This window comes from Myotis lucifugus, unplaced genomic scaffold, assembly GCF_000147115.1.
Source record: "Myotis lucifugus unplaced genomic scaffold, Myoluc2.0 scaffold_63, whole genome shotgun sequence".
Classification (NCBI taxonomy): Eukaryota; Metazoa; Chordata; class Mammalia; order Chiroptera; family Vespertilionidae; genus Myotis; species Myotis lucifugus.
Genome location: NW_005871111.1, coordinates 1,886,070 through 1,913,544, shown reverse-complemented (window position 1 = coordinate 1,913,544; position 27,475 = coordinate 1,886,070). Strand labels below are relative to the sequence as shown.

At 36.4% G+C, this 27,475-nt stretch overlaps 1 protein-coding gene across 4 annotated transcripts in view; it reads right to left on the bottom strand.

Annotated features, from left to right (window-relative positions):
* ATG4C (autophagy related 4C cysteine peptidase) overlaps positions 1-27,475 on the bottom strand; it is an 82,334-nt gene that overhangs the window by 12,650 nt on the left and 42,209 nt on the right. For all 4 annotated transcript variants that reach the window (XM_023754668.1, XM_006089768.3, XM_006089766.3 and 1 more), the window contains exons 4-9: positions 22,217-22,450; positions 18,419-18,749; positions 15,496-15,566; positions 10,075-10,211; positions 4,947-5,025; positions 4,211-4,287 (exon numbers count right to left, since the gene is read on the bottom strand). In XM_023754668.1, the coding sequence (XP_023610436.1) occupies positions 4,211-4,287; positions 4,947-5,025; positions 10,075-10,211; positions 15,496-15,566; positions 18,419-18,749; positions 22,217-22,450 (929 nt within the window). The remainder of the gene's footprint in view (positions 1-4,210; positions 4,288-4,946; positions 5,026-10,074; positions 10,212-15,495; positions 15,567-18,418; positions 18,750-22,216; positions 22,451-27,475) is intronic.

Sequence of the window (27,475 nt, the reverse complement as noted above, 5' to 3'; positions counted from 1 at the left end):
GTCACTGCGCCACAGATGTCAGTGGGCTGGGGAGGCTGCTCCAGCCTCTCTACCCTCGCTAATGGGATGCGGCTATCAGTGGAGAATACAAAAGTAGGAAAGGGCTAGAATATAAAGCTAATCATTCTACTCTTTTTCTTCACCACATTCTGGTACTTGGTTTAAAAAAAACTTTTTTTTAAACTGCTTAAATGCTCTTGTTCTTAAAAATCACTGATGCCACCAACTCCTTTTAGTTGTTGTATATATTTAAAAAGATGTTTCTGAACAAAAGGAAGGCCACAAAAATATATATTCATAGTTATTTGTATGTGCATAAATAAATTGTATAAGACATATAAAAATTACCATGCTAAAGTGAGAGGAAGAAAACTGGGCAGATGGGACACAGGGGTGGAAATTCTTTGTTGTATATTTTATATTTTTTATTTAAAGGATAAGCTCAATTAAGAAACAATCTATGCTGAATCTGAACTCATAAAATTAAAATTTCCCTACATTTAATGCCTAAAACTAAGGGATTTTACCTTGAAACCATCTCCCAAAATGTGGGGAAAGACAGGCTTTCATATTTGCTATGTTCCCGGTAAATCAATCAAAATCCCCTTATTCTTTCCCCCTTCATTTGCATCTACTCAAGCTGCTTTTTTTCCCTTATGAATAGTTCAATCATATATAAGATTCAAATACAACATCATGGCAGTAAATACAGACCAAACTATGCCTTTTACCCAATGCTTATCTAACACTTAACTGATACAGTGAGATCCAATCTAGCTAAACTGGAACCCCCAAGGTACTAGTCAACACAAGTATTGTCTTAGTTGGACTTCTTCTAACATTGTTTCATGTGTTTTATTTATAAGGAGACATTAAAAACAGATCTAGAAAGGCACTGAAGAGCTAAGTAAAAGCTTGTTAGTTAACAATATACAGGATTATATTGATATATAAGGCACAGAAAGTTCTAGGTCATATTTACAAAAAGTTACTCTACATACAAGGTATCTAAAAATAGTCATTTGCCCAGCTCCTGTCAAATGCAATAATAATCAAGGTTGGTTTGTTTGTTTATTGCTACTTGGGAATAAAGAAGAAAGACCAAAGTTTGTCCAAAGTTCAAAAAAATATTTTTTAACTCATATACAATAGCGTCCTACATTATATTAATGCTTTGATTAAAGTTTTTGTTGTTTGTTTTTGTTAATCCTCACCCAAGGATATTTTTCCATTGATTTTTAGGGAGAGTGGAAGAGAGAGAGAAAGAGATAGAAACATCAATATGAGAGAAATACATAGATTGGTTGCCTCCTGCACCAGCCCTGACCAGGGCCTGGGCTGGGGAGGAGCCTGCAACCAAGGTACGTGCCCTTGACCAGAATGGAACCCAAGACCCTGTCTGCAGGCCAACACTCTATCCATTAAGCCAAACTGGCTAGGGCAATTAAATTTTTTATGTAAGAATCAATAAGATTAAACCAGAATAGACTTAGTGCTATTTCACAATATTGCTTCAATTATCATAGATAATAACAGTAAACTGTTATTCATGGCTGTTTTGACATCTGTCAAAAACTAATTATCCACAAAACACTGATATAAATCTCTGATCACTGAAACTGCTATCGGGTGTTACTATATGAGTACAAGGACTCATATTACAGTGAGGCATTTTATATCACTTAAATGTAAAATTATATTCTTTTGTTCGCCCAAGAGGATTCCGAAGTCAAATCACTATTAATTTATAATTCAGAATCATTTCTGTTTATTGCAGAACAAGTTAGATTTTAAAATATCTTCCCAAGTCGTATTGCAAGGCTATGTTTATTTTATGATAATTCTTTGAACTATGCACTTATTCTTTTTTTAATTTTTAAAATTCTGACTATTGGTAAGAGTAGCACACACATTTTAGGAAGTGTTCACCTGATACAATTCTGTGACAATGAAAAATGTTTCTGAAAAAACTGTCCAGGGTGAGTCAATTCTCGTTTATTTAATTTTTTAAATATATTTTATTGATTTTTTACAGAGAGGAAGGGAGGGGGATAGAGAGTTAGGAACATCGATGAGAGAGAAACATCGATCAGCTGCCTCTAGTACACCCCCTACTGGGGATGTGCCCGCGACCAAGGTACATGCCCTTGACTGGAATCGAACCTGGGATCCTTCAATCCGCAGGCCGACGCTCTATCCACTGAGCCAAACCGGTTAGGGCTATTTAATTTTTTTAAAACAATATTTATTCATTGCTTCAACAAATAGTTATTAGGCATCAACTAAATGACAGGCACTGTTCTAGGCTTATTATTTGGAATAGTGGATTCTATTACCTAAACATACAAACAATAATGAAACAAATGCTTTTATGTATAACTATGCTATTTTGGTAATGTATATGAAGCTTCCTTAGTTAACTAGAGAATACACTTACTAAAAAGCACCTCCTACCAGTTGCAGTTCACATGTGTAATTCATAAAGAGTACATGAGTGATTAATTCACTCATCCACCTATCTAATCATACACATCATTCTAATAGCCTTAATGCTAGTATTCTCTGAACTTACTGGGATAGATTAAACTAGTCACCACTGTATGAACCTAAAACCTGAAACTTGAAATTGAGGGCCCAGGAATTAAAACAGACTAACATTTGTACTAATATGGTTTTTCTTACCTTATTAATAAAATATTAATATTAAGAGAATAGAATATTCTCTTAATAATAGAATAAGAGTTTGGTATTTATAAGAGTTAGAACTGGTCATTCCAAAAGTATAACATGAAGCTATAGTCTCTGGTTTAGGAAATCTTAACTTATTAAATACACACACACACTCACTCATCCCAACAGTTGAAATTCTTCCCTGAACTAACCATTGACCATGGGAACCCACAATTAAGCATCCCCTCAGTGTCACAAGACCACAATGCAGCGGAAAGAATTACAACGTGCTTCACATAGCACAATTCTCTAGTGCCTCCCCCAGTATCAATTCATCCACGAGGAATATTTATTAAGGTTTACATACAAGATACTATGAAGGGAGAAAGCAGAAAGCAAACCTGGCCTCAAGAGGCTTGTACTTCAGTTGAGGTAACAGTTTACAAAGGGTGCTAGAATGTTTTATAATGCGTCTTTTTGATCACTGAAAGTTAAAGGTCTTGCAGTTGATCGGTTTTCTTAATCTTCTCCTTAAATATCTTTAGGTATTACCATTAGCTAGCAAGCTATTACTAAAACGAAACCGGTTTGGCTCAGTGGATAGAGCGTCGGACTGCGGACTGAAAGGTCCCGGGTTCGATTCTGGTCAAGGGCATGTACCTGGGTTGCGGGCACATCCCCAGTGGGAGATGTGCAGGAGGCGGCTAATCGATGTTTGTCTCTCATCGATGTTTCTAACTCTCTATCTCTCTCCCTTCCTCTTTGTAAAAAATCAATAAAATACATTTTTTAAAAAATAAAATAAAATAAAACGAAATACTAAACCACATTTGTCACTTGTGGAGCCTTGGAATTAGTGATCCATGCCACGCAAATGATTCAAATTATTTTAAAAGTCTGTACAAGCATCAACTGGGGAAAAAAATATGTCCAAAACAATGTATAATTACATGTCTCACTTATGCACTCTCAGATTTTCTGAATTCAAGTGCTGGATCACAAAATGACCGACATAAAGAGAAAAAGTTGTTGCAAAATCAAACCTAAAACAAAAATTAGAAGCCCAACTAAGCTCTTGAAAACTAGAGGCTAAGATTTAATTATTAGACTTCAGCAAAATAATTTATCAGGTAGTCTCCTTAAGTCACCTTGTCATTCTCACCCTACTCCACCATCTTCTTTTCCTTTTTTCCCCTTTTTTTCTTTCTTTGTTTTAAACATGCCTAACATTTTTATGCTTCAGTACTGTTCTGCTGTATATTTACAGTCACTTGGAGGCTTGCTCAATTATTGTGGCAGGGCTAGGGTGTCTAACAAGTTAGAGACAAAGATAAATGGAAACAAAGGTATATCATAAATTAAAATTCAGTAAGAAATTATTTAACCTTTGACTATGGTATGGGTTATGGTTTTATAAGTCAGTAAAATATGTATTATTAAGCTGTAATTGTAATACCATAAAAGCTTAGCTGCCTAGTACATCTCTAAATAATTAGAGTTTGCTTCATATAGTAAGAAAACAGCTCTTAATCCATAGTACCTCAAGAGGGAAATCCTTTATGCTGACATCTACAAAAGACTGGCAGTAATGAGGATCCATGTAAATCAAACTGTCATCTACAAGGACAAAACAGAAGACAAGTAATTCAAAAAACACCTTATTATTACACTGCTTACAATCCAATTTCTATGTAGAATAGCTGAAAAAAACCTGGGAGTAACAGCTTGCCAGACTGATATTCATTGACTGAAACATAGGTTTGCACAGGACAGATTAACTTTTGCATAATCAAATATGCTTGTATAAGCAGAATTTTTATAAAGTGATGAGATTGTCATTTAATTTTTGGTGATAAAATTACTTTCACAAACACACAATTATATTCTACAGTTTGCACATGAAAAATGTATCGCACTACTTTATCCTGACAGGAAGAACATATTGCTTGTCATTTTATCATCAACTAGCACCACTAACCCTGGTAAAAAGTAAATATGTAAATAGCAACTGCCAGAATGTGAAAGCAATGTCTTCTGAAGTTTAGTGAAACCAATAAATTATGCCTTGTTTATGCAATAACAGAAATTAAACATACATTTTGCAGAATCCAATTATGTTGTGGACCAAATGACAAATGAGTGGCTATGGTAGGACTGATGAATTTATAAGGTACTCATTTTGCTCTGTTAATCATCCTGCTTCCAGAGGATCTGATATTAACTTACTGACTTTCAAAAGAAAACAATGAAGAAATATACTTTACTAAATCACCAACCTTGAAATCCAGCAAAGTAATATGACTGTTTTGGTTTGCCACCAATAATTCCCACACAATATTCAAGACTTAAAATACCCTGCCAAAAGAAATTAATTCAGATTTAGAGTCAAGAAACAAATGGTAATTATCCAAAACAACTAAATTTATATTACCAATATTAGGGTTCCCAAATTTTTCACCACCAGTTTTATTTTTATTACATTTGTCCTCATGTTCTGAAATCATTCTGTCTAAAAAACGATCTTCCCTTTTCTTTAAATCACTCAACATTAACGTGACTAAATCAAGTATTCTGACCAGCGTGTCACTCAACAACATTAAACAACTACTGTGTGCCCAATACAAGGACAGACAACAGTACCACGTACAGACAATAACATTGCCTGCCAAAGCCAGAACACCAGGTCTTTCTCTTGCTGGTGCAGCCTTATTGCAATCAATGTAATCGGACTTTTGGAAAGGCTAGAAATTTTTCTTAGATCTTGTTGCTGTTTTCATTGAACCCTGAATCCCAAACTAAAACCCATTTTCTAATCAATGGCATTTACTTGACAGATATTTTTATACTACTTCATTTGGAATAAACATAATGACTAATGGAAATGTTTTAATCTAAAGAAAATAGTAATTACTATTTTATTTAAAGCTAAATTGTTTTACTAATTATAAAATAACAGAGGTACCTGAATAAATAATTTAATATGCCCCTCAGCATCTAATCTGAGAAGTCTATTTAAGCTGGGCCAAATAACTCTATACCTTTAAAAATAAAATAAAAGTCCTGTGGGGTCAGTTAAAAATATGTCCAGTGGGATCAATAATGTCTTGTCAATAGTTCCTGCATTAATTTTAGCATATATGTCACAAAATACTAATATGTTATTTTCAAAAAAGAAAAACAACCCAAAAGTATTAAACAATAGTTAAACTTTCCTTCTCGTAAATGAGAAGATGTTTTGAAATCTAGAAGATATAAAAATAAAGAATATATAAGCAAACGCTTTTTTCCCTTTAACAAGTAATCAAACCATAGCATTTTTTAAGCTTAATTATTTTCTTAAAAATATATGGTCATTGTAATAAAAACACACAGTAAAAATTTCCCAAAATCCCACCACTTAAAGCTCATCATAATTAACATTTGGGGGGAAATCTTCTTGACATCTATCTATATGATGTAGATTTACAAATAAAATTTTTATATGTGGCATCATACAATGTATACTGTTGTAACTTTTATCTCTCATTATGTCATAAACATTATTTCCTATCAATAAATATAGACCTATCTTATTTTTAATGACTACAAAATATTCTATTTTATGAAGATAACAAAATGTGCTTTAAAACCCCCATTATAAATATTTAAATTGTTTAAATTGTTTTCAGGTTCTCACTGTTATAAATAACCCTATCAGTCTTGTGAAAATATAGAGGTTTTTTGGGAAAGGAAAACTGTAACTAAAAAATTTAAATAAAATAGAGAAGGCATATTGGGTTAAAATGTTAGCGCTAACTATAAAATACACACACACACACACACACACACACACACACACACACACACAAAACACTTGACAATAATAGTTATTTATCATTAATGAGTCTACTGCTTTCCCCTAAATAAAAATCCTAACACAATTAGATAGTGTCTTAACTTGAGATCACCTGATCAGCTGAAACACAATGCTATGACATAGGGACCCACGAGGGAGTGAAAGTTCTAAATCCCTCACAGCTGAGAAAAAGAAAGAAAAAATATATATAACAAGACTCATTACCAATTCTTCTCAGAAGAAGAATGAGTCCAAGTAATGGAAGAAAGACTTCGGTTCCTGACATCTATATTCTCTTTACAACATACTGGAGCAGATTTAGCCATTAACACTTAGAAGCAGATTAAGGAGCTCGAATGCCATTACATATAAGGGGCTGTATTTCTGGAAACTTGAAACACTTTTCAGTTCCTAAAAAAACTTCTTCATAGTTATCTAGTGCTGTGAATTTATTGAGCTGTATCCCTGGAGCAATAAATAAGACTGAAGTAATCAGTCAAAAAGGAAAGTACTAATTTTTCTCGCTAAATAAGGAGAACATATTGGATTTTCCTCATTCCTGGTCCCTTAGAAAATATAAATGAATGAATGAATGAATACATACAGATGATAGGTTGGTAGATGGACGGATAGATAGATAGATAGATAGATAGATAGATAGATAGATAGATAGATAGATAGATAGATAGATAAACAGGCAGACAGACTTCCTATGGTAAGAGCTGATAAAGCACCACACCAAGTTTCTTTCTCCTCACAGAATGGTAAAGGAGAAGGTACCATCTCTGAAATACTGTGGAATTACTGATTAAAACATTTGAAAAACACAACTGAATGGTGAATATTAAGGGGCATACTATACAATGGTTTGGCAGGAAAAAATACAACTGCTGATGAAGAAGGAAGAAGAAGCAGAGGGGGAGGGAAGGGAAGGCGAAAGATGAGTACAGGTGGAGGTGGAGGTGGAGGAAGAGGAGAAGAAAGGAGAAGAAGAAGAGTAAGATCATTTTTCTTTTAGGGCTAATATATACTTTTTTTCACTTGTAAGTGAATGCCTCTTTACATGCTTTCATTTTGGCTTTTGATCCAACCACCCCCTCTGACCAAGCATAACACCTAGCATATGATCTACTACACTCAGCCACTTCAGCTCTTTTTATCTGATAATTGAAAAATTAAAATGTGTCAATAGTCACTGCTCTCTCATTTTAGTGGACTATAGTATAAATTAATTTAGTAAAAGCTCAAAAAATGTTACATTTTTAAAAGTCCATGTTTTAAGGAAAAAATATGAAAACCTACCAAAAGTTCTAGTCTCTCTTACCAATTTGCTATCTGAACTTGACAATAGCACTTAACTTCTGTCTTTTCTGTCCTATAAAGACAATCCAGTTCCTGACTGTGAGGGCAAAATGAGATTAACATGTATTGAAAATGTTATACAAATATGAGAGTTAACAAATATTTGTTGAACAACTCCTATATGCCAACCAGGGTTCATTTCACCACAATTCAGGCTCCAGTGAATCACTCAGGAGCATTAGGCAGTCCGCCATCTGAGAGATACTCTCAATACCTCTAAGCAGCAAAGCCCTCGGCCAGATATAACATGCCTCGAAGCCATCTGCAGCCCACTCCACCAGCAATGGGGTTGTGGCTAAAGGAGTCAGTTCCAAGACTGGTTGTTTCTAATCTTTTCATGGCAGTGGAAAAAGGAGAGGGAATCCAGTTCAGATTTTGTTAGAACCTACTGAGACATGACAAGATGCCCCAAGTCTCAAAATCTTCAATGGACTCTCTAGATAAAATGGTTTATAACTTCGCATTCTACCAATAACTCCACTAAAGAACCTATGAGCTAGAAATCAAAACCCCATTTCTATCTAAAGGATTAATATGTTATTAATATATGATATTATTGGTGTTATTAGTAACAAGTGTACCTACAAAATTTTAGTAACTGTTAGGAAAAGCCAATACGCCAGCTAGAAGATTTCCATCTACCACATACTGAAAAGAATTGCTCTAGGTTTTTAGAATCAGTACAATTTAACCTGAAGATACATTTTCCACTATATACATAGGGACCACAATATGGGATTAATGCTTCATGTGGGGAAAAAATTGTTATGAATCATAAAACACAAATCTAGACTTTATTTCAAGATCACTATATCTCATAACACTCCATTCAAAAAGGAATTTGATCTCTGCCCTTGAAAAAATGAGAAATTTTATTAAAACTATGCAAATAATATAAATATTATAATATTAACCAGAAACTAAGTATTTCAAAAGTTAAAGTTCTATGACAACTGAATATCTTGGTGCCCAAAACAAGATAACATAATTAGGTTCTTCAGGAAAAAAGAATTATGAAATAGAACAGATTTTTAACTGGTTAATATGAAGAAAACAAAGTTGGAACCTCTCCACAGTCTATCTTCATCATTTCTGTCTATATAAGTAATCATCCTAACTTCTTATTGACCTCATGGTGACACAGGAAACAAATTAATAGATAATGCAGCCATAATAGAAAAGTCAGTTTGTTTCAATAATTATTTGACATAATTTAATGTGGGTTTTATGAATAAATAAAGGTACTTACTTTTTAAAATCATAAATAACGATAATGGGAAATGTAGATATATTACAGACTAGAGGCCTGATGCACGAATTCGTGCACCAGTGGGGTCCATCGGCCTAGCCTGCGAGATCGGGTCGAAACCAGTTCTCCCACATCCCCCAAGGGGTCCCAGATTGCGAGAGGGTACAGGCCAGGCCGAGGGACCCCACCAGTGCATGATCAGGGCCAGGGAGAGACGCAGGAGATAGGCCAGCCAGGGAGAGACCAAGGAGGACTCCAGGGCATGTCCAGCCTGTCTTGCTCAGTCCCAATCAGCTGGACCCCAGCAGCAAGCTAACCTACCAGTCGGAGCGTCTGCCCCCTGGTGGTCAGTGCATGTCATAGCAAGCGGTTGAGCGGCCTTAGCATATCATTAGCATATTACACTTTGATTGGTTCAATGGCTGACCAGTCGACCAGATACTTAGCATATTAGGCTTTTATTATATAGGTTTATGATTTTTGCTGCATCTGTGTCTCCTTGATTAGCTGCACAGATTAAAAGGCTTTTCATCTTGTCATAGAACACTGGCCTCTTCAAATCACATCTGACCTTTAATGAAATTTAAAATCTCTGTCAGCCCTGGCCAGTGTGGCTCAGTTGGTTGGGAATCATCCATGCACCAAAACACCAAAAGGTTGCCGATTCAATGCCCAATCAGGGCACATGCCAGGTTGCAGGCTTGATCCCTGGTAGGGTGCATGCAGGAGGCAGACTATTCATGTTTTGCTCTCATATCAATGTTTCTCTCTCTCCTCCTCCCGTCCTCTCTCTTTAAAACTCAATTTTTAAATATTTTTTTATATCTCTAATGTCAAACTTTATGATCTACAACTATAAAATCATCACTACTCATTAAATAGAAAATATTGCAAACCTTCTGTATTTTTCATATGAGCTATCATTGCCTTAAAAAAATAAACAGCTCTCATCTCCTACCTTTATAAACTCTAAGTAGTCGGTGTTGGTTCTTTCTCCACCAAGTCTAACAGGAACTAGAATAATAACAGCTTTGTCATCTGTATTACCAGAGGCTATGGAAGCACACTGTTTATCAATTACATCTGAACTGTAAACTGAAAAAAACACAATGAAAATGTGTTAAATACTTTCAGAAACATTTTTACCCTAATTTCCCCACATTGGCCAGTCACCTGATCTCTGACATCACTATCAAAGTCTCAGTGAGTTAAAAATACCTACCTCATTTATGCATTCAACAGATACTTATTGAGTCGCTACTGCATGGCACTGGGTCTTCAAGAGCAAGCAAAACGGAGAAAAATCCCACTAAAAGAGCATACACTCTATACATGGAAATGGGCAATAAATAAAATAGATGTCAGATGGTGCTTCAAAGAAAAACAAAGGGAGAAAGATGGACAGGAAATGCTGGGGGCAGGGTCAATTTAAAATCAGATGGTGGGCAAGGTCTTGTGAGAAACTAATATTTAAGTTAAGACTTAAAGTAAGAAACCAAGTAATGCAGATCCCTGGGAGAAGAGCATTCCAGGCAGAAAGATCACCAAGTGCAAATGCCTTAGGGCAGAAGCACAGCTAGCATATTCCAGGAATAAGAGGCCGGTGCCTCTGAAGGGAAGTGAGCAAGGGCTACAGGAGCAGAAATGAGGTAAGGAGATAAAGTTACCGACTAGGAGAGAGTGAAGACAGCTTGTGTGCACTCTTAAAAGGCCATTGCAAAGACTTCAGTTTTTACTTGAAGTGAGATGGGAAGCCACTGAGGAGTTTTTTTAGGAAAGGAATGACATGCTCTGACTTACACTTCACCGGTCTGGTTCACGTGTGAAAGGCAGACTATAGGGGCAATGGCTGAAGCCCAGAGAACAGCTAGAAAGCCCCTGCAGTAATTCAGCAAGAGAGGATGGTGGCTTGAACAAAGGCTGTAATCATGAAGACTGGGAATGGTCACAGCATGGTCATATGGAAGCAGTGAAAAGTGATCAATTTGAACATAAATAATTCTCTAATACATTAAATGTAAAGTGTGAGAGATGAAAAAGGAATCATGGGTGATTTGTAGGGTTTGGGTATAAGCAAGGGGGGGGAGGCAAATATAAGAGGGAGGATTGGGAACTCAGTTTTTAGACACGCTAAGTTTGAGATGCCTATTAGACATGCAAACAGAGAGGAAGGCAGTCATGGACACAAAAGCCTGGATTTGGGGAGAGGCCCAGGGTGGACCTATAAATTCGGGTACTGACAGCAGACAGATGGTACTGTAAAGCCAAATCCATGTACACAGAAAAAGACAGGGAGTCTAAAGGCTGAGCACAGCACACCAACAATTTTAGAGATCGGGGAGATAAGGAAAAACCAGCAAAGGAGACTGAGGAGTTGGATGGACAAGGAGATAGAGGGAACCTGAGAGTTGTATTCTGGAAACTAAGCAAACAAAATGTTACAAAGAAAAGGAGAAAGTGGTCGGCTGTGTCAGCTGCTACTGACAGACTGTGTGATGTGAGGACTGAGAAGGGACCACTGGACTCAGCCAGATTAAATTATCGATACGGGTAGTTTTGGTGGAATGATGGGTGGGAGAGCCTAAGTGGAATAATTCAAGAGAAAATGAGAGAATTCGGTAGAAGCAAATAGAGACAAAACTTTATTTTGTTTTGTTCAACATAAAATAGTTTTATTCAAAAGTTACTTTACACCCACACTCCCTGTCAGTTTAACCAAACTCTTCTGCTCTTCCAGTGAACTGCTTAACAAATTCTGTCTCTTGTGCCCCAGTGCTTCCTTTTAAATTCCAAATTTAGACTATGAGCTATTGGATTCTTTGTACACAAGCTTCCCCATTTCCACCAGTCAGTCTAAATCAGCAATTTTCAACTTTTTCGTCTTATGGTACATATAAACTAATTACTCACATTCTGTGGCACACCAAAAATATATACTTTTTTGGCTGATCTGACAAAAAAAACAGGTATAATTTTGAATTATTCATAGTGGACAGCTATTACTATGTTGGCTGTTGTTATTTTTTATTTAACAATCTAAGGGAAAAGAAGTCAGTGCCCCTAACTAAATAGTCAGGTATTGCATGTTTTAAAAATTCTCACCCTAGCTGGTTTGGCTCAGTGGATAGAGCGTTGGACTGTGGCCTGGAAGGTCCCAGGTTCGATTCCGGTCAAGGGCACATGCTCAGGTTGCAGGCTCGATCCCCAGTAGGGGGCGTGCAGGAGGCAGCCGATCAATGATACTCTCCCATCATTGACGTTTCTATCTCTCTCTCCCTCTCCCTTTCTCTCTGAAATCAATAAAAATGTATTTTAAAAAATAATAAAATAAAAATAAAAATTCTTGCAGCATACTGGTTGAAAGTCGCTGGTCGAAACCAAAGCTACAAAAATGCCACAACAGTTCTTTCCATTTGTCTCAATTCTATCATCTCACTTTCTTCAAACACCTCAGTAGTGGCTTCTGACTATAGACCTTTAAATTCTCTCACTTTTCTAAGGCAGTGTACACATGACCATCTCCTACCTTTCACTTCTCTGAACTAATACACAGGCCAATCGAATGAAGTTTCCCTTCGGAAAGTTCTACTTCCTCCAGAAGCAAATATTGCCATAGTAAGAGCAAGTAATAATATTTCCACTGTCATGTAAAACAATTCCTCCCTAATCAAATGCCTCTTACCCTTCATCTTCATTGGACACACATTAATTGAGGGCCACCGATTTACTGAGGTGTTCAATGCTAGAGGGGTATAATAGCAAATAAGACCCTGATTTCAGAGTGTCTGGTTCAATCGTTCTGGTGTTTCTCCACCACTTCTAACATATGTCAGGACTATGAAATAGTCTAATTACGTAACAAGCTCACTCCAGCAGATTCCCAACCAAATGATTCGGATGCCTTTCCCCTACCCCTGCTACCTTAACCATCATTGATCTACAGGGAGAAACAGATCATCATGAGGTGATATTACAAGTGATTTCAAGTGCAACATTTAATAGAGGTATTTCCAAAATGTTACAGAGCACAGAAAAACAAACTAACTCTGCCTGACGGGAGTGGGAAAGGCTTTACCAAGGATGCAAACTTTGAGAATATTCTTAAAGAATGAGTTAAAAGTAAACAAGAGGCCTTTTAATAATAAGGGACATTCTAAGCAGAGGCAATATGTGCAAAGGCATGAGAAAACATAATAATAGTATGTGCAAGGAATGGCCTGAAGGTTGACAGAACTTGGGTGTATCAACATGGAAGACAGTGTTGGGAGGTAAGGCTGGAAATGCAGGTCAGAACAAACTATAAAGGACATCATGTGCTTCAGATGCTAAAATAACGAGGCCAGAGTAGATGGAGAGTCATAGGTTTTTACATTAAGGGACATGATCAGTTTCTGTTGATCAGATAGATCAAAAAGAGGAGAGACACAAGGAAATCAAGTTAAAGTCCATGTTACAGGTAAGGGTCTGATCTAAATCAATGAGAGTAGAGAAGAGAGAAGAGATTTCAGAAAGAAATATTTTAAGTGCAATTGGTAAGCTTTGGTTGAGGAGAGTCGAGAATAATTAAGTGTATGCATATGGACATGATACTATTAGAGAAGAAAAATAGGAAGAAAGGAGTGGGGTAGAGGAAGTGATGAGTTTAATCTTAAACATGCTGAATTTGAAGTGTTTGAAAACATCTAGGTAGAGATATTTGAAGGGCAGAAGAAAATATAAGTTACCTCATATTGGCACAAGCAACATTGAAAATGTAGTTTCAAAAGTCCAGATTATAAAGGACATTGTACTGTAGCGTACAGTGCAGAGTCTTAACTACTCAAAGCCATGGAAAGAGATGCAATTACAAAGGAAGAGAATTCCGAATAAGAAGAGGATGCAAGGAACGGAAAACGGAACCTTTTAAAATACTAATGATGGCAGAAGGGGAAAAATTATTGATAAAATCTGGCTCCACCTAATTCCTAACCCTATAATTTATCAAAATACATTACACTGATATAAACTCTTCCTTTAGGATTCTGAAACATCAGTGTTAAAGATTTTTAAAACTACTTGAAATTAAACAAACCACTTATACTAATATAATGAGGAATTTTGTGTTGTTTAATTAACAATATGTAACATTTAAAGACCAAGGCTGTTTGTTAGCAATAAAAGCACAAAAGGCAAATTCATAAATTTATTTAATGGTTAATTGTTTAAGTACATCCTTTGGCTAATTAGCACTCTTAACACAACAAATTTTATTTGCAAGTCTTCCTAGCTAAAAAAAAAAAATATATATATATATATATATAGTACCTGTAAAAATCATACTCATCTGAAAATTTACAATTTTCATTTTCATATGGCTATCAGCCTTTCTTTTAAAAAAAGACACAATTAACCTTAACAAAAAAACAAACAAAGTGCATGTGTACTTAGTTACCATTCTTTCCACATTATAAACACTACTTAGTTATCAGGGTAACCTCTACAAAATAAAGCATTTTGCAAATACCTTTATATTAAATATGGTTGAAGTATATTTAACTTTCCCCAAACATTAACATATTTTATCCTGATAATGGCATTTCTATAAAAAATAAATTTAACAGTATGTGATGGCTTATTTAAAGGCACTTTTATTTTATTTTTATTTTTTAAAAATATATTTTATTGATTTTTTACAGACAGGGAGGGAGAGGGATAGAGAGTTAGAAAGATCGATGAGAGAGAAACATTGACCAGCTGCCTCCTGCACACCTCCTACTGGGGATGTGCCCGCAACCAAGGTACATGCCCTTGACCGGAATCGAACCTGAAAGCACATTTGGTAGGCAGCCGGTCAATGTTTCTCTCTCTAATTGATATTTCTCTCTCTCTCCTTTCCTCTAAAATCAATAATAAATAAATACGTACATACATACATAAATATTGGTCATTAAACAGAAGACCCAAACAATAAAACAAGGCAAAATTCTGGACAATAGCTGCAACATTAGATGATGTATTGAAGCACTATTACAAAACAAATTCAAACGAAGAATTTTACCTCCTGGAAACATATCCATTGATGAGAAGGTACTTGGCACATACTCAGCCCAAGTATATATCTTTGTTAAATTTTCTCATCTAGCTTTTTCTAAAGTAGTCATTTTAAATATTGGAATTTTCTTTAATAGCTTATTTTAGTATAGCAACTAAGAAGTCATAGTATATTAAGAAATATTTAATAAGTGCCTACTATGTGTAGGGGGTTATATAGGAACACAAATGTGTAAGACATGGTCCCTAGCTTCGTAATCATTTAGAATATAATTGGGATAACTTAAACACATATGAAAAAGTCTGACCAATTGAACAGATGAAAATTAAAATTATTTATATTCCTTACCTGTACAATCTTGCGCAACATAAATAGTTATTCCTCGTAAATCAGGGTGTCTTGCTTCTTCAACTGCTTTTCTAAGAAATAACAAGTACATCCTTTAAATCCTAACTGCTCTTTTCAATTGGTAAGTAAAGAGTTAATTTAAGAGGAAAGAAATCCATCATTTCCCTGACATTCTCATTTAACTTGTAATGTCTGCTTTCAAAACTACCATCTGAGTGGTATCAAAAATCAGGTCAATTTTTTCAAAGTTGATTATTACACTAAATTACTCAAAGAACATTAAACACTTGCTAACCAATGGTATTACAATATGCTTCAAGGTTTGCTTCATATTAACTGACTAGCAGTGAATTTCTATTTGTCCACTGGTACACTTATGAAAGTCTTTTTCTTTTCTTTAAACAATAACATGGCTTTTTTTCCTTCATTCAAAAACCTGTATGGCATGAACAAATGAATTTCCTAATTTCAAGTCTTAGAATTCTATAGACCTAACTGCAAACTGAAAAATATTTCTAAGTGAGTATCATGTTCTCAAAGGTGTACAATATAGCCCTGGTTGTTGTGGCTCAGTTAGTTGAGTGTCATCCCATGCACCAAAAGATCATCAGTTCGTTTCCGGGTCAGGACACATGCCTGGGTTACAGGCTCAGCTCAATCCCCAGTAGGGGGCGTGAAGCAAGAGGCAGTGGATCCCATGTTTCTCTTTCCCTATACCTTCATCTCTAAAATTAATAAAAGCATTTTTTTTAAAGTGGATGATAGTTTTTAAAAATCACAATATCTTGTCCTAGCTGGTTTGGCTCAGTGGATAAAGTGTCAGCCTGTGGACTGAAGGGTCCCAGGCTCAATTCTCGTCAGGGGCACATGCCCAGGTTGCGTGTTAGATCCCCAGTGGAGGGTGTGCAGGAGGCAGCCGATCAATGGCTCTCTCTCATCATTGATGTTTCTAGCTCTCCCTCTCCATTCCTTTCTGAAATCAATAAAAATATATTTTTTTAAAAATCACAATATCTTGCCCTGACCGGTTTGGCTCAGTGGATAGAGCGTTAGCCTGCGGACTCAATGGTCCCAGGTTCGAGTCTGGTCAAGGGCATGTACCTTGGCTGCAGGCACATCCCCAGTGGGGGGTGTACAAGAGGCAGCTGATCGATGTTTCTCTCTCATCGATGTTTCTAACTCTCTAGCCCTCTCCCTTCCTCTCTGTAAAAAATCAATAAAATATATTTTTTTAAAAATCACAATATCTTGTAAAAGGGAATTACACAAGTTGTAGAAATATAAATATTTTTACTTAACTATATCTTTATAATCTTAACATGCATGTTAACTTATTATACATGTTTGTTTATTAGTACAGAAGGATCAATAACTATGGGCCATAAGCCAAGTATGACCTGTGGTCTGGGATTTTTTGGGTAAGAATGGTTTTTACTGTGTAAAGGCTTGTTTTTAAAAAGAAAGCAAGAAAGAAAAAAATAGAAAAGAAAAATGAGCAATGGAGACCTTATAAGGCCTGCAAAGACTAAAATATTTACTATCAGGCCTTTTACAAAAAAGTTTTCTGCACCTTAAAGAATAGAAGCTAAGCGTTTATGCTTATGCTTTTATAAATGTCATACCAAGCTGAACTTGATATTATTAACAATCCATTTAATAACATTATGCAAATACTTTTTCAATTGTAAGAATCTGACCTATAAAATATAACAGCAATTTAATATAGTATGCAAAAAATTTGGTAATAATTTCAAATTTATAGATGACTCTAAATGGAATAAATTTACTACAACATACTATACTTGGATGACATATTAATAATTCCATTTATAGTAATAATAATGGGACATATAACAAATAAGACTACTTTTTAAAAACTTAAGTAGTATCCAAATAAATGGCACATAAAAAGATGAGGTTGCCCTAACCGGTTTGGCTCAGTGGATGGAGCGTCAGCCTGCGGACTGAAAGGTCCCAGGTTCGATTCTGGCTAAGGGTATGTACCTTGGTTGTGGGCACATCCCCAGTAGGGGGTGTGCAAGAGGCAGCTGATCGATGTTTCTCTCTCATCGATGTTTCCAACTCTCTATCCCTCTCCCTTCCTCTCTGTGAAAAATCAATAAAATATGTTTAAAAAAAAAAAAAGATGAGGTATAGAGAAATTTGACCTTAGACTTTTTTAAATATATTTTCATTGATTTCAGAGAGGAAAGAAGATGGAGAGAGAGAAACATCAATGATGAGAGAGAATCATTGATCGGCTGCCTCCTGATGAGAGAGATTCTTTGATCGGCCTGCCTCCTGTATGCCCCCTACTGGGGATCAAGCCCGCACCCTGGGCATGTGCCCTTGACCGGGAATTGAACCTGGGACCCTTCAGTCCACAGGCAGACACTCTATCCCACTGAGCCAAACCGGCTAGGGCGACTTTCGATTTTTTTCTAACTATTCTGTCACAAACTATTTTACTATGATATAATTATAATACTAATAGTCCCATACATACAAGAATTTGATGTGTGCAAAGAAATGCTGAAAACATCCATTTTAGTTCTTGACATTTCATTACACTATCAGTACATTACAGCCCCTAAGTTATACTAATAAAAAAAACAACACCTGTAATGTTATGCATGTTACAAAGTTGAAAGAGTTGTTAGTATTTAGAATAATTCAATAAGGTAGTTTAATGAAAACCTGGTTAGAAAGAGACTTAGACATCTATACCTGTGAGCAAATGAACAAAACTGTCAGTAAATTAAATGTAACTAGAGTTGCAAAACGGTGCAAATAAAAGCTCCTTTATGAATATTCTCACATAGTTAAACTTTGAAAGTTCCAATGACGTATATACACTGCAAAAATCAGTACCGCTGAGCCTGAGAACCTCTGCCATGAGATGAAAGATTGTAAGACATTTTACCTTAAAATGTGAGCCACCACAGCTGGTCCATACCAATCTCCAGCTTTTTTCCCAGACTTCTTTCCATATTCTATCAATCGATGTAAGCCAAAGAGAGCCAAGGGGGAGTCACCAAACCAAGAAACGATTTTCCTGTGATAAATTTCATTTCGCATTTCATGATCATCAGAGTACCTCCCAATTGTGTCCTTCAGAGAAATTGTTGGGGTTTTGAGTTCTCTTTCCCCTGACAGCGATGCTTCAAATGATGCAGTAAATTTTTTTACAGTGTGGGAAGTCCATGATTCAGAGTCTGAATTTTCAATGTTCAAAGCATCAGGCCAGGTCCAAGCTATAGTAGTTCCAAAGCAAGGTGTTCAGATCTTTTAAACAGTTAGACTTTAACAATTCTACTAAAATAAGTATGCAGCATTTAAACTTAGATGGGTTACTAAACTAAAATAGCAAGCTCAGAAAGAGGTAAATTTATAGAGACAGAAAGTAGATTAATAATTGCATATGGAACAGGAGTGTATTGGGAGTAAATACTAATAGATATGAGGTTTCTTTGGGGGATGATGAAATTGTCCTAAAATTAGATTATGGTGATGGTTGCAGAATTCTGTAAATCTACTAAAAATCATTGAACTGTTCACTTTAAATGATTGAGTTTATGATATGTAGATTATATCTCAATAAAGTTGATTTAAAAAAGAGAGAGCAATGGAGGAAAAAAGGGACATATGTAATACTTTCAACAATAAAGATTTTAAAAAAACAAAAACAACAAAGCAAATAAAATCCAGCCAGTTTGGCTCAATGCTTGAGTGTTAACTTATGAACCAGAAGGTCATGGTTCAATTCCCAATCAGGGCACATGATCAGGGCACATGCCCCAGGATGCGGGCTTGATCGATCCCCAGTAGGGGGTGTGCAGGAGGCATCCGATCAATGATTCTCTCATCATTAATGTTTCTATCTCTCTCCCTTTCCCTTCCTCCCTGAAATCAATAAAAATATATTATAAATAAATACACTTTTTTAAAAAAAGCAAATAAAGGTATGAGTGGAGAAATAGGTCAATATATTGATAATGCTTACTTTTGAGTAGCAATATTATTCTCTGGACTCTTCTATAGTTTCTATAATTTCTAAAATTGGACTGTATTACATAAAAATGGGGGGGAGGGGGAATCACTAAAATGAAAGACCCCCTCCAAAAAAAGAAAGCGAGAGAGAGAGAAATAGCAAACTCAGACACATAGACAATTCTGAATATGCTTTTTTTTCTTTTCTTTGACAGCACTGAGATGGGATGAAGACTTTTGTATTCCATTACCTGTACTGCTTATCAGATATCCAGTCTTGACCACTCAAAGGCACAGTGAACATATTCACTAACATTCAGAGGATTTATGAAGGAATAACTTCAGAAAACAAGTTTGTTTTGGTTATATGTTAAAATAGAAGTCTGACTATGGCAATTTTAAATATTTCTTAATTTTTTTTTCTCATACAATCCTCAGAATAACGTAATCATTGTTTAAGGAGTAATATGAATTTGCTAGTAAATGAAAAGGTATAATAAATAAAGTCATTAAAGATCAGCATTCTTTAAAAAAAGTCAACTTTTCCACAATGTCACTGTTTTAAATAACAAGACAGTCCCCAAACATAGATGTAATTTCAAGTTAACAAAATGAGTCCTAGATTCAGAGATCTAGTCAAGACTATGAAAAATATTCCAATTCTTGCCCTAACCGGTTTGGCTCAGTGGCTAGAGCATTGGCCTGTGGACTGAAGGGTCCCAGGTTCAATTCTGGTCAAGGGCATGTACCTTGGTTGCGGGCACATCCCCTGTGGGGGGTGTGCAGGAGGTAGCTGATCGATGTTTCTCTCTCATCCATGTTTCTAACTCTCTATCCCTCTCCCTTCCTCTCTGTAAAAAATCAATAAAATATTTTTTAAAAATATTCCAATTCTTGCCCCTGATTTCACAATAAATCCATCCCAGAGTTTAAAAATTCTTCTTCCTTGCATTATTCACACCACTTTTGAATAAACATTCTCCACATGATCTCATCAATAATCCCTATAGGAAGGTTACTAAATATTTGCCATGCATTCAGAAAAACTAACAAAAAATGACAGCACTTGGTAACCATATAGGGTAGCCTAAAATGGTAAACTAAAATCCTCCCACAAATGTACACATTATAAAAAAAAGTACTAATAGGAAGGGTAAGGAAGGTAGCACACTAGAAAAAAAAGATATATGTAAGTTAGGTATCAATGATATTTTTGAGAGTCTAAAAGACTAAATATGATGACCTTATTAAGAAATGCCTAATCAGTTTAACTGATTACTGTCATATCTATAAAGATAAAAATAATTTTAAAGCATTATTGATATATAGAGAGAAAATAAAGAAGTGTAAAATTTGTTACAATAATGTAAATTTAAATAATATAAAAATATTAACTATCTGCTCAAAGTCACTGCTATTGACCTGCCCAGGATTTATTGAACTGGAGATAATCCAGAAAGTTCGATCAAAAATCTATATATGTAAAAGCCTAAGCGACTGGCTGACCAGCCAACCAGCCAGTAGCTATAACACGCACTGACCACCACGGGGCAGACACTCAACGCAGGAGCAGAAACCACAGGCATGGAAACATGGAACAGACTGATGAATCTCAGAGGGAAGGGGGAAAGGGGAGGGCAGGAAGAGATTAACCAAAGGTCTTATATGCTAACTAGCGGCCCAGTGTACGAATTTGTGCACCGGTAGGGTCCCTCGACATGGCCTGTGGGGATCAGGCTAAAACCAGCTCTCCGACATCCCCCGAGGGGTCCTGGATTGCAAGAGGGTGCAGGCCAGGCCAAGGGACCCCACTGGTGAACGAATCTGTGCACCAGGCCTCTAGTCTATATTAATAATAGAGGAATATGCAAATTGTTCTGGACACCATCACGTAACGACCAATCAGGACGGGGGCAGGGCCGCAGCAGAGAGCTCTCAGCACGCCTGCGCCGGGGGTCCGAAGGGCGTGGAGAGGAAAGGAGAGTAGATAGGCAGTTAGGGGGATCAGGCCAGGAGGGGAGAGCAGATAGGCAGTTAGGGGGATCAGGCAAGGAGGGGAGAGCAGATAGGCAGTTAGGGGGATCAGGCAAGGAGGGGAGCACAGATAGGCAGTTACGGAGATCAGGCCGGGGATGGGGGGAGCAGATAGGCAGTTTGGGGAATCAGGGCAGGAAGGGAGAGCAGTTAGGCAGTTAGGGGGATCAGGCCAGGAAGGGAGAGCAGTTAGGCAGTTAGGGGAATCAGGCCAGGAAGGGAGAGCAGTTAGGCAGTTAGGGGGATCAGGCCAGGAGGGGAGAGCAGTTAGGGGCATCAGGTAGGCAGGCAGGCAGGTGAGCGGTTAGGAGCCAGTGGTTCCAGATTGCGAGAGGGATCCCAGATTGGAGAGGGTGCAGGCCAGGCTGAGGGACCAACCCCCCCCGCCCCCCGTGCACGAAATTCATGCACTGGGCCTCTAGTAAATAAATAATAACTACACCAAAACTTACTTAATTCATGGTAGTAACCAAGAATAATAGGTATGTTCCACATGTGTTTTTGAAAGGGGAATCATGAAAGTTTATGTATAAGTCATACCTCACCCAATTCAATAAGGATGCAATATGTTAGATTAGTTTCAACTTTAGAAGACATTAGGGAGTCAAGAAATTAACCTCAGGGAATTTTATGCAGTTTAAAAGCTGGCATTCAAATTAAAATAAAACAAAACAATAAAAACAGATATTTGATTTACCTCTACCAAGAAAGTGTAGTATGAGTCCTTGAGCCAATAGCATCTGGCCAGTTCGTAATGTACAGCCCCAACCACAGTCTGTTGTCAAAGATGAACCTTCTATTTGAGGAAATTCTTCCCTGTAGGTCAACCATATTCTTGAAATAAAATCTTTACGAAATTCTTCTACATTTCCCGAAATCACATGATCTTCTATTGTACATCCTGATCTTGCAGGTAACAGTTTATTTTCATCTACAAAATGAAAATATAAATTATAGTCTAAATATATGCTGAGATGTCAATAATGATATTATATGCCATTGTTATCCAAATGATACAGAGTATGTCACAATTTTTCTAATCTTTTTTTCTATTTAAATGAAGATAAATCTTATTCATCCTAATCAGACTATTCTGAAAATCAAATGAGAATGAACTTTGAATGTTTTGTATACTCTAGCACTAATATATTATCAGTAATATTGTTGTTAATAATAATATCCTATAGTCCAAACATAATCGACTCTTTTATGAGGGGATAATATAAATATATCTTTTCTTTTTGCCTCATTTGGCTCAGGATATAGATATTAGTGCTCTCTAAAATGAGATCTGCGATAAAAATATCATGATTGTCAATGCATAAAAAATGTGTTTGAACTTAAAATCAAATAAAATATGCACACTGTATTCATTGGCATGAATATTTAACTCAAATTATAAAATCAAAACCAAGATAAAGAGTAAAAATATAAAATTCTTATAGTTATCCTTTTATGTGGAAATATAATTTTTTAAAAATTGTTGCAACACATATATATCATTTTTAAAGGCTTTTTCAAATTGATTACCTCTAATATAATTTCTATGTGAAAACTATGATCACTGTTTTCCCAATATTTTATAAAACACTAGTGCTAAAAATGAACTAACATTCCTTGATTACTCTGAAAGTCTTAATAATCTTTACAACCTCAAAATGCAGCACAATGCCTAACACAAGTAGATCCTAATAAATGTTGGTTGGTTTGGTGGGTGGGTGGTGGGTAGGTAAATCTGCCTACGACTCTCAATTCCAAGGAGTTCAATTTCTAATGCCCTTCAAGAGGATGCTCAAGCAGTTTTATCATGCTTTTATTCCTCATCCTTCCTGCACCTATTCTTCTTCAAGGCCATTTTGAAAAAATTAAATCACCCAATAATAAAAGCCCAGCGACCAAACAGTGGAACGACCAGAACGACAGATTGACCAGTCACTATGATGCGCACTGACCACCAAGGGGCAGAAGCTCAACACAGGAGCTGCCCCCTGGTGGTCAGTGCGCTCCCACAGCGGAAGCATCGCTTGGCTGATGGGGATAAGCAGTGCTCCCACAGCGGACAGGTCCCCACAGGCCACACCCCCCACCAGTGCACAAATCCCGTGCACTGGGCCTCCAATACATCCTATATAATAAAGAGCTAATATGCTAATTAGACCGAACAGCAGAACAAGTGTCTGGACAACCTTCCAGACGAAGCCGGGGCTGCAGGGCTGGCCAAGGCAGTCAGGGCTGTGAGGGCCGAGCTCCTTGCAAAAATTTTGTGCATCAGGCTTCCAGTATATATACATATATATATTCAGCTTAATGGAGCTAAGTTGCAGCATATAGTTTCAACAATAATAAAAAGAATAAAAGCCAAGCCCCATTATCAATGAATATCTCTCAATGTTAGAGGTTAAACTTAATTAAACATAAAATGCCTGAAAATTGAACATGGCACTAAAAATATGTCCAAAATTTCTACTTTAGAGACATTTAACTTTAAAACTTGATACAATAGTTTCTAGTAACTCTCACACCTCATCCTGTGGCTTGCCAAACACATAGTTCCTAACCCCCTACTTAGAAGTAGTTACTTCCTTATCCCTTAAGATCTAGACTCCTCTTAATATTTACTCTAAATATTATTGGAAAACTGCTAGTACTAAACGAACTTTGTTGTCCTGTTAACTTTCCACTATCTGACTGATTTTCCTTTGTCACAACTTTAATTAATTATATCTGCAGCCGTGCATGGACCACATTCTTAGAAGTGTGTTGTTTGGTGATTTTGTGGTTGTGCAAATATCAGAGTGCACTTACACAAACCTAGTTGTGCAAACATCAGAGTGCACTTACACAAACCTAGTTGTGCAAACATCAGAGTGCACTTACACAAACCTAGATGATATAGGTATACTACTACATACCTATGCTAAATGGTATAGCCTATTGCTCGTTGGCTACAAACTTGAACAGCACTTCACTCTACAAAACAACACACGAGGTCAAATCAAGCATGAGAAAACAATGCAATCAAGAGATGTAGTAAACACAAGATGTATGAGGCTTCTGGTAGCCTAACATGGCATCGTTTTATAGCAAAAAAAAATTTGATAAGTAGAAAGAGTATTCTCTAAAATAACAATTAAAAGTATAATACAGGAAATACAGAAACCAGTAACATCGCCATTTATTATCATTACCAAGTATTCTGTATTGTACACAATTGTATGTTATACTTTAATACAAATTACGATAGGGATTTTTCAGCTCCATTATAATCTTATGGGACCACCATGTACTAGGTATATGAGGTCCATCACTGACTAGAACATCATTATGTGGGGGATAACTATATACTGTTTTTTAAATCTACGTCTGCATCCCTCCAGATTTCAAGTACCCTAGAATAGAAGGAATATATATTTTTAAAAATTTTATGTATTGATTTGAGAGATAAATTTGTTGTTCCACTTATTTAGGCATTCATTAGCTGTTTTCTGTATGTGCCCTGACTGGATTTCGAACCCACAACCGTGGCTTATCAGGACAATGCTCTAACCAACTGAGCTACCTGGCCAGGGCCAAAGAGAAGGAATAGGTTTATCTTGTGCTCCCCTGAATCTTCAGCACCTGCCACAGAGTTCAATCCATAGTAGATGTGCAATAAACATTTGTCAGATGAATGTAAAATAAATGGAACCAAAGGAAAAACCCTTTTTTTGTTGTTGTTTGCTTTGCTTTTGTCTTTTTGTTGTTGTTTTTTATGACAGAAGAGACTGGAGAACTTTATGAAGGACAGGAATGTCTGACAAAAACCCATTACAAAAAAATAGGAAAGTTGATAAAGCAAATAGAAGAGAATTTCTGGTAATATTGAAGGTTTAGTCAAGGCTGACTATCACAATCAGAAATCACAATTAGACAAGCTAATATGAGAAATAGTTAGAATTTAAGCAAATTACAAAATAAAACCTTAGGAGTACAGCTATTTAGCAGATGTGGGGTAAATTAGATATGCGTATGTTTTAAAAATGGGAAGGTATTGAAAGTTGGACAAATAACAGAAAAGAGACTATTAAAACTGACCAGGCACATAGGAAAGAAAACCCAATGGAACTACTAGAAATGAAAAATATAATAACGAAAAACGGGAGCTTAGTGTAGGATTAATTACACACAGCTCAGGAGAAAATTAAAGAACCAGAAGTAAGAACTAAAGAAATTATTCAGGACATAGCACCGAGAGACAAAGTAATAGTAAATATGACCAAAGAATTTCAGAGACATGGAGAAAAATCTAACAGAGCAATTTATCAGAGATACAAAAAGAGAGAATAGGAAGAATGGGGAACAGCTGTAATTAAAAGTGGCTGAAAATTTTTCAGATTTTAAGAAAAATATGTCAAAGCAATCACTTCTATACCCATGGCTTCAATAACTTTTTATATACTCTAATAACAATACAATTTTAAGTGTTTTTATTTAACAATTTTATTTTACATAGAATGTCTCATTTACTAAAACCAGATTCCAAATTGCTCTGTGAAAACAATCACAAAAAAATGTGATATTAGCATGTTAACTTTAAGAAATTTCCCTAATTGTTTTTTTGTGTGTTTGATTTAATGTGTGCTATTTTTTAAAATATAAGTTGGGATGTCACATAACAAACTTAGCCAAAATAAATTTATAACAAACTTGCAACCAGAGAGCTCCACTTCTATGTTCCACACAACAGAGCCAAAAGTCATCTTCCTCCACAAACCTCCTCCTCCTGCACTCCCTATCCAGGAGAAAGTCAGTCTATCTAACCACTCGGGCTCTTCCTTGCCTGGAGCTGGCTTTCCCAGGGCAGGACACCAGGGACCAACACTGGCCATCCCTGGCATCCCCACCCCTAATTCCTTCCCCGTCGTGTCTAGCCAGTTTCTCTCTCAACTACCTGAAAGCCCAGTTCTTTTCCCTATTTTCATTTTTCAAACCTGCCTGAGACCCTCCAGTCCTCAGTCTTTCCTATGTATCGCTCTATTTAAGGTCTTGTGGGACTATATGAAGACTTTGGGGTATTTTTTTTTCCTTTCTCAATAACAACTTTAATATCCCAACATTGGAGTATTTATGTATTGTTACCTATCCAGATGGTACCTAAGTGAAGGAATCAAGTTAAGGGCTTGGTGGTATCCTTGCTCCAACCTGTTAAGCGAGTTGATACTCAGGACAATTCACGTGAAAACAATTTAGGGTTTGTAATTTAAGTTCAAAATAGAGACTGACATGGGAGAGGCTGTATGGTGTTAAGTGAGCTGCTTTCAGCATCTCAGACTGAAGCTGCCTTATTCGTTCCAACTATAATTTGAACACAGAAGGAAAGAAAATTGTGGGAAAGAAAACATAAAGTAACTGAATGATGTGAGATGTGACTGCCAGTGCTGCTGAAGATAGTTTTTTGTTTGCTTGCTTGTTTTTTACCCAAAGGAGAACCCACAGAGTTCTGATTACTTTAAAATTTACACTTTTACACAAATATGTTTTAGTCTTACTTCAGTGATTTAACAGACTTCTCTTTTACACTGACTGTTCTAAAAGAGAGGTGTTGTGTTCTTGAGACTGTTGGTTAAAAAAAAGGAAAACAAATTTAGACTTTAATTTGTAACACAAAGTTTTGGGCATTAAGATGCCAGATCCTCCATAACAATGCTTGTCTGCCATGGCTCCCTCTTCCTCCTGTGGATAGAATCCTGTTCAACTTTAAGAGTGCTGAGGTAAGCCCAACCAGCTTGGCTCAATGGCTGAGCATCGACCTATGAACCAGGAGGTCACAGTTCGATTCCCAGTCAGGGCACATGCCTGGGTTGCAGGCTCGATCCCCAGTAGGGGGCGTGCAAGAGGCAGCCAGTCAATGATTCTCTCTCATCATTGATGTTTCTATCTCTCCTTCTGCCATCCTCTCTCTCTCAAATAAATAAAA